The sequence below is a fragment of the Schistocerca americana genome, chromosome X (assembly GCF_021461395.2).
Source record: "Schistocerca americana isolate TAMUIC-IGC-003095 chromosome X, iqSchAmer2.1, whole genome shotgun sequence".
Lineage (NCBI taxonomy): Eukaryota > Metazoa > Arthropoda > Insecta > Orthoptera > Acrididae > Schistocerca > Schistocerca americana.
The window spans coordinates 93,318,715-93,333,805 of NC_060130.1; the positions used below are offsets into that span (position 1 = coordinate 93,318,715).

The 15,091-nt window shown below is 40.4% G+C and overlaps 1 protein-coding gene across 2 annotated transcripts in view; it reads right to left on the reverse strand.

Annotated features, from left to right (window-relative positions):
* The window catches only part of LOC124556650, a 637,832-nt gene that overhangs the window by 68,328 nt on the left and 554,413 nt on the right, over window positions 1-15,091 (reverse strand). Inside the window, exons 20-21 of one of the 2 annotated variants that reach the window (XM_047130616.1) lie at window positions 12,716-12,971; window positions 11,850-12,434 (exon numbers count right to left, since the gene is read on the reverse strand). In XM_047130616.1, coding sequence (XP_046986572.1) covers window positions 12,424-12,434; window positions 12,716-12,971 — 267 coding nt within the window. In that variant the 3' untranslated portion in view covers window positions 11,850-12,423. Of the gene's footprint in view, window positions 1-11,849; window positions 12,435-12,715; window positions 12,972-15,091 lie in introns of those variants that run through there. The other variant, XM_047130615.1, reaches the window with a different exon arrangement.

Here is a 15,091-nt window from a genome sequence, read left to right on the forward strand (position 1 = left end):
ACAAAATCAAATAGTGGTAATGAGGAGTAGGTTTAATAATGAATAAAAAAATAGGAGTCCACACTCCTATTTTTACTACTATGAACATCATAGTGAATGCATTATTGCAGCCAAGACAGACACAAAGCACATGCCTACCACAGCAGTATAAGTTTATATGGCAGCTAGCTCTGCAGATAATGAAGAGATTGATGAAATGTATGATAAGGTAAAAGAAATTATTCAGATAGTGAAGGGAGATGAAAATTTAATTGTCATGGGTGAGTGGAATTCGATAGTAGGAAATGGAAGAGAAGGAAAAGTAGTAGGTGAATATGGAATGGAGGTAAGGAATGAAAGAGGAAACCACCTGGTAGAATTTTGCACAGGGCATAACTTAATCACAGCTAACACTTAGTTCAAGAATTATAAAAGAGGGTTGTATACACGGAAGAGACCTGGCGACACTGGAGGGTTTCAGATAGATTATATAATGATAAGACAGGGATTTAGGAACCAGGTTTTAAATTGTAAGAATTTCCAGGGGCAGATGGGGACTGTATCGGTTATGAAATGTATATTAAAACTAAAGAAACTGCAAAAAGGTGGGAATTTAAGGATGTGGGACCAGGATAAACTGAAAGAACCAGAGGTTGTACAGAGTTTCAGAGAGAGCTTTAGGGAACAAGAATGGGGAAAGAAATACAGTAGAAGAAGAATGGGTAGCTCTGAGACATGAAATAGTGAAGGCAGCAGTGGATCAAGTAGGTAAAAAGACGAGGACTAGTAGGAATCCTTGGGTAACAGAAGAGATATTGAATTTAATTGATGAGGGGACAAAACATAAAAATGCAGTAAATGAAGCAGGCAAAAAGGAATACAAACTTCTCAAAAATGAGATAGACAGGAAGTGGAAAATGGCTAAGCAGGGATGGCTAGAGGACAAATGTAAGGATGTAGAGACATGTATCACTAGGGGTAAGGTAGATACTGCCTACAGGAAAATTAAAGAAACCTTTGGAGAAAATAGAACCACTTGTATGAATATCAAGAGATCAGATGGAAACCCAATTCTAAGCAAAGAAGGGAAATCAGAAAGGTGGAAGGAGTATATAGAGGGTCTATACAAGTGTGATGTACTTGAGGACAATATTACAGAAATGGAACAGCACGTAGATGAAGATGACATGGGAGATATGACACTGCGTGAAGAGTTTGACAGTGCACTGAAAGATCTAAGTCGAAACAAGGCCCCGGGAGTAGACAACATTCCATTAGAACTACTGTTAGCCTTGGGAGAGCCAGCCCTGACAAAACTCTACCATCTGGTGAGCAAGGAGCCACCGTGGTGATGTCACACCCAGCCTCAACCTGATCAGCAGCAGCACAACATGTGTCAAAAGACTGAGCAACATTCAACACTTCAGCCGAAGATGTGTCCTTGCACTGTAGTATGCACCAATGCACCTCCTTGTCAGGAACCAACCAAATGATGGCATCATGGACCATAAAATCGGTATTGATAAGAAACTGGCATTTTTGACTGAGGCCATGGAGTTGGGTCACCCAAGCCTGGTAAGACTGGTGGGGCTGTGTATGACAGTGATAGCTATGGGTGCTGCAATGACATGTGTGCACAATGTGGCAAAATTCTACACATTTCGTCAAATGAAAGTGATGCAGGTTGCTGGAGCAAGGATAATTGGCACAACAGCCAGCAGACCTGAGGGGAAATACAAGAAAGGAACAAAGTCTTACACATGTTTGTATCAGTGACACCAAAACTGAGGAAATGTTGTCAAAATAACTTCCCATAAGCCTCCCAGCCTTTGACCACATCATTATAAATTCAAAAAGGTGGCAGGTACACCGATGGCACAGAATCCTGCATAGTCAATGTGGGTGACAAATTCATGATAGCACCAATAAGAGCCTGCTGCTGCTTAAGGAGAGATTTGAGCAGTGCCTCCATAGACATGACAACCAACAGAACAATAAAATATACTGAGCACATGGAAGTGAACACCAGACTCATCACCAATTGTATCAGAATGCTAGACACAACTAATAGTGCAGCCACTGAGAACAAAAGTTTATTTATCCCCATTCAAATAAACAACCAGCATAGAAACAGTACAATAAGCAGGAGAACACAATTGGAGAAGGAGCATCGGCTGCACTTTCTTTACATAAGGAAGGCTCTGGTAGGCAGCATGATGGATGTCATGCTGGGTGCACTAGTTTTGTGACCCACTGTGGGTGGCCTCTGTTGGCTGGCCCTGCAGCTGCGCACACACACAACCACACACACACACACACAAACACACACACACACACACACACACACACACACACACACACACACACACACTTGATTACTCTTTATGTGCACAACTTTTTGTCTTCCTCTACTTCTGGCACATGCCATAGTGATGTAATCTACAGTAGTTCTCCTTGATGTGGATTACACATTTTAAGATGTGTAACAGTGATAGTGTCAGAATATTTAGTTTTCTGAAACTAGGTCTACAATGTGCTCTTGCTGCTGTGCTGAAAACTCTCCTAATTGCCTTTCTTTATAATTTAAATACATTGGTTGGAATCATCTGATGGTCACACAGAAAGGTATCATATGCTATATATTTTTATCACTAGAATTCTAATGAGAAGTTATGTTATCTGGAGGGTAAATATACTTTTACTAATTTCACATTTTCATGGTGATTATCCCAAGATATTTTTGAATTAATTACTCTCCCAAGGAAATTTGCATTACTTAATTCCTGTTCCAATTGTGTTTTATGATTTCACATAATATGGAGATTCTTTGCTCTATCTTGATTGATACAGGAGTTTACATTACACAAAACTTCAACCCTATCAGTAGGGTGATGTATTTCATATTTCAACACAACCACTGTTTGTGATGTAATGCAGATGGCTAGATCAACATCAAATAAATAATCGTAAGTAGGCAATCCATTCTCTTATATCAGAACTCATTGTTGTTGTTGTAGTCTTCAGTCCAGAGACTGGTTTGATGCAGCTCTCCATGCTACTCTATCCTCTGCTAGCTTTTTCATCTCCCAGTACCTACTGCAACCTACATCCTTCTGAATCTGCTTAGTGTATGCATCTCTTGGTCTCCCTCTACAATTTTTACCCTCCAGGCTGCCTTCCAATACTAAATTGGTGATCCCTTGATGCCTCAGAACATCTGCTACCAACCGATCCCTTCTTCTAGTCAAGTTGTGCCACAAATTTCTCTTCTCCCCAATTCTGTTCAGTACCTCCTCATTAGTTATGTGATCTATCCATCTAATTTTCAGCATTCTTCTGTAGCACCACATTTTGAAAGCTTCTATTCTCTTCTTGTCTAAACTATTTATCATCCATGTTTCACTTCCATACATGGCTACACTCCATACAAATACTTTCAGAAATGACTTCCCGACACTTAAATCTATACTCAATGTTAACAAATTTCTCTTCTTCAGAAACACTTTCCTTGCCATTGCCAGTCCACGTTTTATATCCTCTCTACTTTGACTATCATCAATCATTTTTCTCCCAAATAGCAAAACTCATCTCCTAGTCAGGTGTCTCATTTCCTAAACTATTCCTTCAGCATCACCCGTTTTGCTTTTGTTGATGTTCATCTTATATCCTCCTTTCAAGACACTATCCATTCTGTTCAACTGCTCTTCCAGGTCCTTTGCTGTCTCTGACAGAATTAAAATGTTATCAGCAAACCTCAAAGTTTTTATTTCTTATCCATAGAGTTTAATTCCTACTCTAAATTTTTGTTTTGTTTCCTTTACTGTTTGCTCAGTATGCAGATTGAATAACATCAGGGATAGGCTACAACCCTGCCTCACTCCCTTCCCAACCACTGTTTCCCTTTCATGACTCTCGACTCTTATAACTGCCACCTGGTTTCTGTACAAATTTTAAATAGCCTTTCACTCCCTGCCACCTTCAGAATTTGAAAGAGAGTATTCTAGTTAACATTGGCAAAAGCATTCTCTAAGTCTACAAATGCTAGAAACATAGGTTTGCCTTTCCTTAATCTATCTTCTAAGATAGGTCATAGGGTCAGTATTGCCTCACATGTTCCAACATTTCTATGGAATCCAAACTGATCTTCCATGAGGTTGGCTTCTACCAGTTTTTCCATTCATCTGTAAAGAATTCATGTTAGTATTTTGCAGCCGTGACTTATTAAACTAATAATTTGGTAATTTTCACATCTGTCAACACCTGCTTTCTTTGGGATTGGAATTATTATATTCGTCTTGAAGTCTGATGGTATTTTGCTTGTCTCATTTGGTTGGTTCCTGACAAGGAGGTGCATCAGTGGAAGGACACATCTTTGGCTGAAGTGTTGAATGTTGCTCAGTCTTTTGACACATGTTGTGCTGCTGCTGATCAGGTTGAAGCTTGGTGTGACATCACCATGGAGGCTGCTGTTACTGAGCATCAGGCCTCAGTAAGTTCTTTGGGGGAGGATGACATGGCAGCCATACAAACATGGCCTCCATGCCACACTGGACAGCAATGTATCAAACAACAACAACAATCATTGCAGAAGCAGCCCTTGGTGCTCCATCTTCCCTGTACTGTTTTGTGCAACATGACAGGGTCATATACTTTAAATGCTGGGCGACTTCAGTAACTGCAGGAAAAAGGGATATATAGCTTTAGAGTGTCATTCCTCACCCTCTCCTGCAGATATGGACATGGATGTTAATTGTATGTCTCCAGTGCTTATGAATAGTAACAAACTGTTTGTTGAAGCCTGAGTGATGGACAAAGTGTTCAGAATACAACTGGACATGGGTGCAGTTGTGGCATTGCTGACTTCACAAACTTACATTGACTGGGGATCTCCAGCATTGTCTCCAGCTCCTTGATTTTGATGAGCTACAACAAGCAGCATATTCCACTTTTGGATCAATTTACGGCTCCCACTGTGTGTAAATCTGTGGTCTGTTCTTTGACTCTTGCAATAGTGGACAAAGCTGGTGCCAACAGTTTGTTCAACCTGGATGATTTCAGTGCTCTTTGTTTTTCCATTGTGGATGCAACACACCTCATTTCTGACCAGATCCATTACCAGCTGTTAAATTTCCTGTATTCTGAGTTCTCATCTCTTTTTTCAGATGGGTTAGGTAGCGCCACTAATTTTATGACCCACATTACCTTGAAACCTAAAGCATGATGACGTTTTTCCTTTGCATGCCCTGTTCCAGTGGCTTTGTGTGATCAAGTGAAATCAGAATTGAACAGGCTGATATCACTGGGGGTCATACAACCTATTACATCAAGTGAATAGTCTAATCCCACTTGTAATTGTTAAAAAACAGAATGGTCAGCTTCAATTCTGCGGAGCCCTGTAAGTTTCAATTAATGCCCAGTCTATCAATGACACCTGCTCTTTGCCCCATCTGGATGAGTTATTGGCCTAACTCTCCAGGGGACAGTTTCTCTGTAAAACTGATTTATCTGAAGCCTATTTACGTGTTCTGTTAGATGAGGATTTGGAAAGGTTCCACATAATTAACACACACTTCAGGCTATACCAATATCAGCACCTTCCATTTGGTATGTCTAGCATCCCAGTGATTTTTCAATATTTTCTTGAAGAGTTGATGATGTCTGCTACGGAGTGCATCAACTATCTTGGTGACACTGTTGTGATGGGTACATTCATGAAAGAGCATTTATGCAACTTATGCTCCTTGTTAACAGCTTACATACTGCAGGGTTGTAATGCAATCTGGCCAAGTCCCACTTTTTTCAGCCATCAATTGTGTGTTTGAGGTCTGAGATATCTCAGGATGGTGTAAAGCCTTTATTTCATCATCTCACAGCTCTGCCTCTTCCTTCCAGTGTCAAAGAACTCCAAGAATTTTTAGGGAAAATTGTCTACTATCACAAATTCATTCCGGGTGTGGTCACATTGGGCCATCCTCTCTATCAACTGCTTCACAAGGGTGTTCCTTTCCAGTGGATACCAGCCTATGAGTACATATTTATGTTTTTGAAATCTAAATTACATTCTGCTCCTTGTTTGGCTACCTTACATCCTGGCCACACCTGGTCTTGGCTACAGATGCCTCTCAGTATGGCCTTGGGGCCACTCTTGCACATTGCTATGGGGATGGTTATGAATGTCCGATAGCTTACACATCAAAAACGCTTAACTCTGTTCAGCAGTGATACTCCCAGGTTGAAAATGAAGTGCTTGCCTTTGTCTATGCTGCAAAAAATTTCATGTGTTCTTATACGTGAGCAAGTTCTAGCTCATTACAGACTCCAAGCCCTTGGTTTTGTTGTTTAATCCTTCAACCTCATTGCCTGACAAAGGAGAACATTGCCTTCAGTGTTGTGCCTTGTTTCTTTGTCACTACAACTATGATATAAATTTTCAGCCAACAGGACAGTATGCCAGTGCTGATGTGCTGTCCCATCTTCCAATGGGGTTGGATCCTACATTTGGTGAGGATGAGCTCATTTGTTTTGACTTAGATGTTGAGGGCCAAAGTACTGTGGAAGGGTTTCCTATTATGGACTCCTAGATCATAGCTGCTGTTGCTGCTCATCCAGTTTTGTGCCAAGTTGCCCACCTCGTTCAGCACGGCTGGCCTTTGTCACTATCTTTTGATGTTTGATGATATTGTTATCACAGCGACAGACAGTCTGTTGCTCAGAATTGTGATTCTGGCTGCCCTGTGGTAGGATGTGCTTCAGCTCCTACATCTCAGACATTGGGAAGTCTCGTGTACCAAGTCATTGCCCTGTCGACATGTGTTTTGGCCTGGCAGCTTGTTCTCAGTGAACTACACAACAGACATTGTTGCAGGTGATGCACTTTCCGTAGCCCACACTGCAGCATCTGTGGGAATGTGTACATGTTGATTTCACCGGACCCTTCCTAAATTCTTACTGGTTGTTGGTTGTTGATGCTTTCTCAAACTTTCCATATGTTTTCCGCTGTCCTTTCATGTCAGTGGTGGCTACAATACGGGCCCACTCAAAATTTTTTTCTGTTGAAGGATTGCCTTATAAGCTTGTGATGGACAATGGACCACAGTTTGTGTCTCAGACCTTCCATGATTTCTGTGCCCACCAAGGCATTTGCCATGTGACTGCTCCTCCTTTCCTCCTTCAATCTAATGTGAGGTGGAATAGCTTATCTGCACATTCTACGTTCAATTGAAGAAGTACACTGCGGACTCTTCACCTCTCGAATTCCTACAGGTTAATGAGGGTGGGGGATCAGAGTCCAGCCGAGATGCTCTGTGGTTGCCAGCCCTGTACCCTTCTGGATTTGTTCATACCACCCCACCAGCGTCTGTTTTTGCAGCCCTCGTTACTGTTCACTCCTCACTCTGCAGTCTGGGATCAGTGATTTGGCCACCATACAAAGTGGATCCAAAGTCCACAGTCGCTACGGCCACTACCAGTGATGGGGTGGTCACAAACCAAACCAGCTGTGTCATCACGCCACGATGGGGGCTGAAGATCCTACATCACCACAACCTACACCTCGTCCTTCTGAACCTATAACTGCCTGTCAGAGCATCCCTGCTGTAAGGGTGGATCCACCCTCCTCGTGGATGTCACCACCACCTGCTTCTCCTCCGGGGTCGGGCCCCAGAGCATGCTGCCGGCCCTTCCTGTGATGCTTCACACCTACCTGTGCTTCTGCCACCATTTGGGCTGGAGCCGTCAGGTCCTTACCCGACATCATCCTCAGCACCACCACACGAGTGGCTGGCACCTTCACTAACAGTGTAGTTCGATCACATCGGGTACACAGACACCGAGACGTCGCCTGCGCCCTCATCGCCAGTCGTCCCTTGTGATACTTTGTGGGGTGACAGTCACTGCACGTGTCCACAGATGCATCATTTCTGCCCCTACTCACCAGTTCCAGCCCAGAATCTCCTGCCACTGCTGCTCTCATGCTGCTCTCATCACCTGTGGTAGCTACTGCAGAGGCCACGGATGTGTCTACGGTTGCCCTGATGCCTGCATCAGAGGAGCATACTTTTCCCAAGAAGGGAGGAGTGCTATAACCCTGTACACAAAAGCTGGATACATGTGTGACATCAGGTCACTGGTGTGTTACAATTCAAATAGTGAACCAAAAGCGACAGTGTGAGCCAGTTACCAGAGGCTGCCTGTGATGTGTCACAAGGCTAGGGCACATGGCATGACATCCACTGCGCCACCTACTGGAGCCCTCGTCTACATAAAGACACTGCAGCTGGTGTCTTTCTAAAATTGTCTTCTACTGCTTACTGTACAGTTTGTATGTTCATCATTTACTTGAATGTGGATAAATAAACTTTTATTCTTAGGGGCCCCACTATTGGTTGTGTCTAGTATTAAACTGAAGGGGGGAGGGGGTAGGAAAGAAAGAAAAGAAAAGGAACTAATGACATCAGCTGCATTGGGACTCAGCAGTGATAAGTGAAAATGTGTGCTGGACTGGGACTTGAGCCCTGGATCTCCTGCTTTCCTACTCACTGGGCAGCTGCATTAACTACTGCACCACCTGAACACAGGGTTTATCAGAAATTTGTGGACTATCTTGGCACACTCCCTGGCTGACTCAAATTCCAACCTAGTGGCACCTGCTATAGTCCCTGTCTGTGTCCTCCACGCTTGCTAATTTTATATTCCCACTGGAGGTTGAAGGTACTGAAGGTTGTGGATTCACTTCACATTGAGGGAAATCAGTAATAAGAAGGCATGGTGTCTGTTCTTTTGGATATATCTGAATGAACAGGCACCACACATTCAACCCTTCCTTCCCTGTGAAGGGGTTAGGAAGAGGGGTACCTATTTTTGAAGGGCTCCTAGACCTATGACTAATTACTATTCACAGTCATGTGAATGAGTGGTAAATGGTATCAACAAGGGATAATAGTACTTGAGGTACATTTGGTGTCTTTGGTACAGCAAGTAACTCATCCTGCTCCTGAGCACAGAATACACATGGGGGCAGAGTTGTGGTTAGTGCAATGTTTTACAGAATAGTAAATAGTAACTGTTAATTAAGCTTGGTGATTCTATTTTAATTTTTGGATCTGCTATGCTCCAAGGACTATAGGTTCCCATTAAGAACTTAAGTACTTAACACTTAACAAAGTGATTTCCTTTATGACAGGAGAAAAACCTAGCACTAAATTATGGAGTAAATTACTTATTATCTGAAGTTACTTGGAACTTTTGAGCCTCAGACTTTTTTCTGTGTTTATGATTACTAAGAAACACACATTACAGACTCAAAATAGTGGCCATTTATGGCAACGGCAGACTATTTACACTGCTATTGAAACAAGGAAACTAAATGTAACATGATATGGTAGTTATAGTAGGCACAAAACAAAGTATTACACAACACTGGTTGACTTTGTATGAGCAATGCCTGAGTCACAATCATGTAGTTTCAAACACTTCCTTAGAACAAACTGATCAGTGATTAGAGGAAGAGGTGAAAATATTGCATCAATTACATTGGGATGAGGAGAAATAGTTTTCCAAACCAGATACTGCTGCTGTAATTTGTAGAATGTGCAACTCTAACTCACAATGTTTGATTTTTCTACAAAATATATTCTGAAAGACACTTGAAAACTTCCCAAAATTCTCAAAAATATACCTGAAACCAAATTTGAAGCATTTTCCTTGACTAGTTTATGTTCCTTTTTTTGCAGTAACAGTATAGGTAAACTTAATTGTGGTATGAAAATGTAATTCACTGAAATGAATGTAAGAAATGCACCACCCTGACATTTGCTTTAAAAAATTTAGGGAAACTACAAAAAAAAAAAAAAAAAAAAACAAAACAAAAAAAAAAACCTAAATCTAGGTGGCCAGATGGGGATTTGAATTACCGCTCTCAAGAGTACAAGTCTAGCGTCTTAACCAATGTGCCACCTCAATTGGTATGAATGGAACAGAAGACAACAGAGCACTGCAGTGGTCTTCACTCAGTTGTAGTGTGTGATAGAGAGGACAAACAGACGTTACATAATTTTGCAGAAGAAGTTGTAGTAAACTAAACTACACTGCAAAATGATAAAGCAACCTAGTGTGCCATATATGGCCATGTGGGTCTCACTTGACTGTTCCTTGGTTGTGAATCTGCACTCTGTTCAGCCTCAATGCACTTTTCTCTCACCCTACTACACCTTAAGCTGTGTTTTACTGTAGTACACCACCATGCTTCCTTATGTGTGTGGAAGGACAAACCACCTGTTGGATTGCAGTCAACAAGTGCTCACTCACATGAGGATAAGTGAGGGAAGTGAATGAGGGAACTGCCAGTTTCCTGGAGTCAAGTCATGTGGAAAGCGAATGGTGGGAATGAGTGCCACTCACTTGGCTTTGCCACACAGATGCAATGCTGTAATAGAAGTATTGTTCATAAATGAATACTTCTGAATTGATATAAAGTTGATACATGTTTGTTTATCTGATTTCCACGATTTTTCCATGTTATTTCAAATGGTTCTTACAAATAGACCATAGCAGACATCTTCTCCTTAACTTGCTTATCATTAAAGTTTCTGAAATTGATTAAGTTCTTATCATGTATGTTTATTATTATTATTATTATTATTATTGTTGTTGTTGTTGTTACAGCTCTAATTTCCATTTTTATCCTGAAAATTCATTGATAGTGATTTTACTATTCAAAATTTTTTAAAGTTTGTTAATATCATGATGTATTCTACAAATCTGTGCCATCAACGCAAAAGTCCAGCTGGGGGACAGGGAGGGATTACTTTGAAATGCCATCTACTGGTAAGAAAATGGAACTATTCCTCCAGCAATATTTTCAGTACATTTGTCCCATAGCTTATTTACTGAGTGATAGTGTGACACCAGCTGCTGTTGTGATGAGCTACTTTATTTGTTCGTTGGCAGAATGATTCATTTTAGCAGATACTGGTTGTTCAACATTTTAGAAATAATATTTTTTTATTATTAAAAATGTTCCACTTCTCTCTGCGCATTTCTCTAAAAACCACAATGTCCAACTGGGAATAAATTTTGAGTTTTAGTTCTTGAACTTTTTGATCACTCAGTACAAAATCTGTCTGTATTTCACTTGTAATGTTGTGTTGCAGATAAGAAATCCTCCTCATATTTCTTCTTCTCTTGGTTCTTCTTCATCAATGAAAATAGCTTTTTGTTCCAAAAATGTGAGATTTCACAACCTTTACATGTTCCTGTTGACTGGATGAAATGTGTCATTGCAGAAGCTAGTTCTACTTCACATACTGCAGCCACTATGAATCATCAGTTTAGATTACTTTTTCATGAAATGGTACTCTGTAGAGGCATCATCTCTCATTTTCTTCACTGTTTTTGTACCCATGACTCTTGTTATCTAGACCTGTCACTTTCATTACTGGAGGCTGTGTTATTAACTGAAAATTCTAGTGAACTGGACATTCAACTGTGCCTCTATAGTTTCTTTTGTCCAGCATACTGAGCAGTTTTCTCTTGAAATCAGTCCAGAATATTTGTTGCTATAATTTTGTAGAAGTTCTTCCAGTTTTTTGTTTACTCCTTATCCCAAATGTGGAAACATTTACTATTAATCTTTGAGAATGAAGAATATTTATTAGCCACTGGTCATTTTGCAGTGTTTTGTTATTGTTACATAAACGTACAGAATGTAATAATATGGCAGATTAGAATAAAACATCCGAAAACCTAATTTTATCATTGTATGTCTCAAAGAGGTCTTTAATGTTGTGTAATGAATTCTCTGATAACTAGATGTACGATTTTACTTTCAAATTTCTATGTAGCATAGACTGAGCAGTGAGTCTTGTTCCTTCTGTAGTGCTAAAAGAGATAAATATCTGCTTATGGAGAATAAAAAGTGTTCTCTTAAATTATTAAATTTATTTCTGAGCAGTTAAATTTATTATTTTTGAGTAACTGTGATCAGTTTCAAACCAAAGAAGGCTTCATTGGTGTATTTAATGTCTGCAAATATACCAGGTCATCATAAAGCAGCACAACAGCATTGCCATACCAAATGGTGCTGCTTTACGATTAAGTTGTACACTTACAAATGCATAATACATTGCTTACCACACTATGTGCCTGAAGATGAAGCCTTCTGGGCTTTCATATCAATGGAAAATGGTAAAAAGTAATAAATACTGTTGATTGGAGATAGAAAATGTCAATAAAAGAGAATAAATTCTTCCTATTCTCTGTCATAATCAGAGATTGACAATTTGTGATACATTCTGAGTGGTCTCCCTCTGTGCAAATTCCCTTTTTTGGACAACATGTACCTTGGCATATCTGAGTTAGCCATAACTTTAATTGTACGTAGGTGAACTTTCTCCCAGTCAACAAGTTATTTAACAGAGAGCAATGAAACATATGTGTACAATTGCCCTATTGTAAGCCTGAAAGAAAAAGAAGACAACTGTGATCCATACGACAAGCCTTGTAATTTATACAATCAATTTGCTATATTTAAAATGTTTGTGAAGTGAGAGGAATGTCTCCATACAAGCAACATATTCATATGTAATGTCTTCATTCCACTGTAGGTAATATATCTGAGAGTATTATTCAAATTTGAATATCTAATGGTATCATTTCATAATTTTTATTCCTAATAAACTTTGCTGTTTTATATGTTTTAATTTTAAATGCTAGTTTTGAAGCCAGTGATATTACTTACCAATCCATCCCAACTTCAGGCCCAGCTGCACATGCAGTGGGAAGTGTGTATTTATAAGCCATGGCTCAATATGTGGCTTCAGATGGGGTATGAGAAAATCATCATCATTGATATACAATGTAACATCTGAATCAGGACCTTCTGGTACTTCAATTACTGTTTTTATGGTGGAATCCAATTTTTTTAATAGGAATGATTTTATCCATTGAAGTGAAGAATGATTATCCTGTTCAGCAGCAACTGTCTGTGAACTGACCTACAAGAAAAATGACAGAATGTAAGAAAAAATAAAGCATCTAAATTTATGTGAAATGTGCGGTTTGGCACAGCCTTCCTGTGGAGAAATGAAGATTGATAGTTTCTTTTCTGCCTGAAAATTAAAACAAATTCCATTTCATTCCCAACTACACACATCAAAAAATGTTTTGCACCACCCCGGTTCCCAGAACTCATGAAGATAGATGTTGACTGTGGATATCGTATCACAGACACAGTCCCTTTGACTGTTCACAAATGTCACTAATCCCACCCAAAGATGTAAACAACCATGCATGAGCGGCGCCTATTAGATGGAGGGGGTCTGACAGCCGATCAGTTCCAGTCATTCCACCAGGGAGGAGGTGCATAGCTCATGTTGTCCGTAGTTCAGCCATGTCTAGACAGTCAATACTGTGGTTTGATCATGTCTGCATTGTTACTTTGTGCCAGGAAGAGCTCTCAACAAGGGACATGTCCAGGTGTCTCGGAGTGAACCAAAGCGATGTTGTTCGGACATGGAGGAGATACAGAGATACACAGAGAAAGGAACTGTCGATGACATGCCTCGCCCGAGGGCTATTACTGCAGTGGATGATTGCTACCTATGGATTATGGCTTGGAGGAAACCTGACAGCAACACCACCATTTTGAATAATGCTTTTTGTGCACCCACAGGACATCATGTTATGACTCAAACTGTGTGCAATAGGCTGCATGATGCACAACTTCACTCCAAACGTCCATGGTGAGGTCCATCTTTGCAACCATAACACCATGCAGTGTGGTACAGATGGACCCAACAACATGCTGAATGGACTGCTTAGGATCAGCAACATGTTCTCTTTACCGATGAGTGTCACATATGCCTTTAACGAGACAATCATCAGAGATGTGTTTGGAGGTAACTCAGTCAGGCTGAACACCTTAGACACACAGTCCAGTGAGAACAGCAAGGTGGAGGTTCCCTGCTGTTTTGGGGGGTATTTTGTGGGGCTGATATATGCCGCTGGTGGTCATGGAAGGCGCTGTAACAGCTGTATGATATGTAAATGTCATCCTTCGACCAATAGTGCAACCATATTGGCAGCATAGTGGCAAGGCATTAGTCTTCATGGATGACAATTCATACCCCCATTGTGCACATCTTGTAAATGACTTCCTTCAGGATAATGACATTGTTTGGCTAGAGTGGCCAGCATGTTCTCCAGACATGAAACCTTTCAAACATGCCTGGAATAGATTGAAAAGGGCTGTTTATGGATGACATGACCCACCAACCACTCTGAGGGATCTATGCCGAAACACTGTTCAGGAGTGGGACAATCTGGGCCAACAGTGCCTTAATGAACTTGTGGATAGTATGCCATGACGAATACAGGCCTGCATCAATGCAAGAGGATGTGCTACTGGGTATTAGAGGTATCGGTGTGTACAGCAATCTGGACCACCACCTCTGAAGGTCTCACTGTATGGTGGTAGAACATGCAATGTGTGGTTTTCATGACCAATAAAAAGGGTAGAAATGATGTTTGTGTTGATATCTATTCCAATTGTCTGTACAGGTTCTGGAACTCTCAGAACCGAGGTGATGCAAAACTTGTTTTTGATGTGTATATATAAAGCAGAAGATTAAACTCTATTTGTTGTTGTAAAATTTAGAAGTAAAGCAAACAGTAGGACTAGTGTATTTTAGGCTTCAAGTTTTAAATGATTTGTGCAAATTCCAGAATTCAATGTACCAGAATTAAGGAGGAAAAGGCAGAAAAACAAGTTTACTTCTGTAAATGGTACTATAGAAATGGAAAGGTCACATAGAACCTGGAGTCAAGGGAACCATAAGAAGGCAAAGTGAAAAGTTCTTAATCTGGTAGTGAAAGTTTGTGTTATTCAGATAAAAATCCACTTATTTCCCAATTTACTGCCCAGTTAAGTCAATATACATCTACCAATGTTTTTATAGTGAATATATTCAATCCATCAAGTGTCATTCTGCATTGTTGTTAAGATCTTCAGCCTAAAGCCTGGTTTGATGTAGCTCTTCTGTGAAATTACTGGAATCTACTTCCACTTGAATCTGTTTACCATAGTCAAGCATAGATATTCCTTCACAAATTTTTT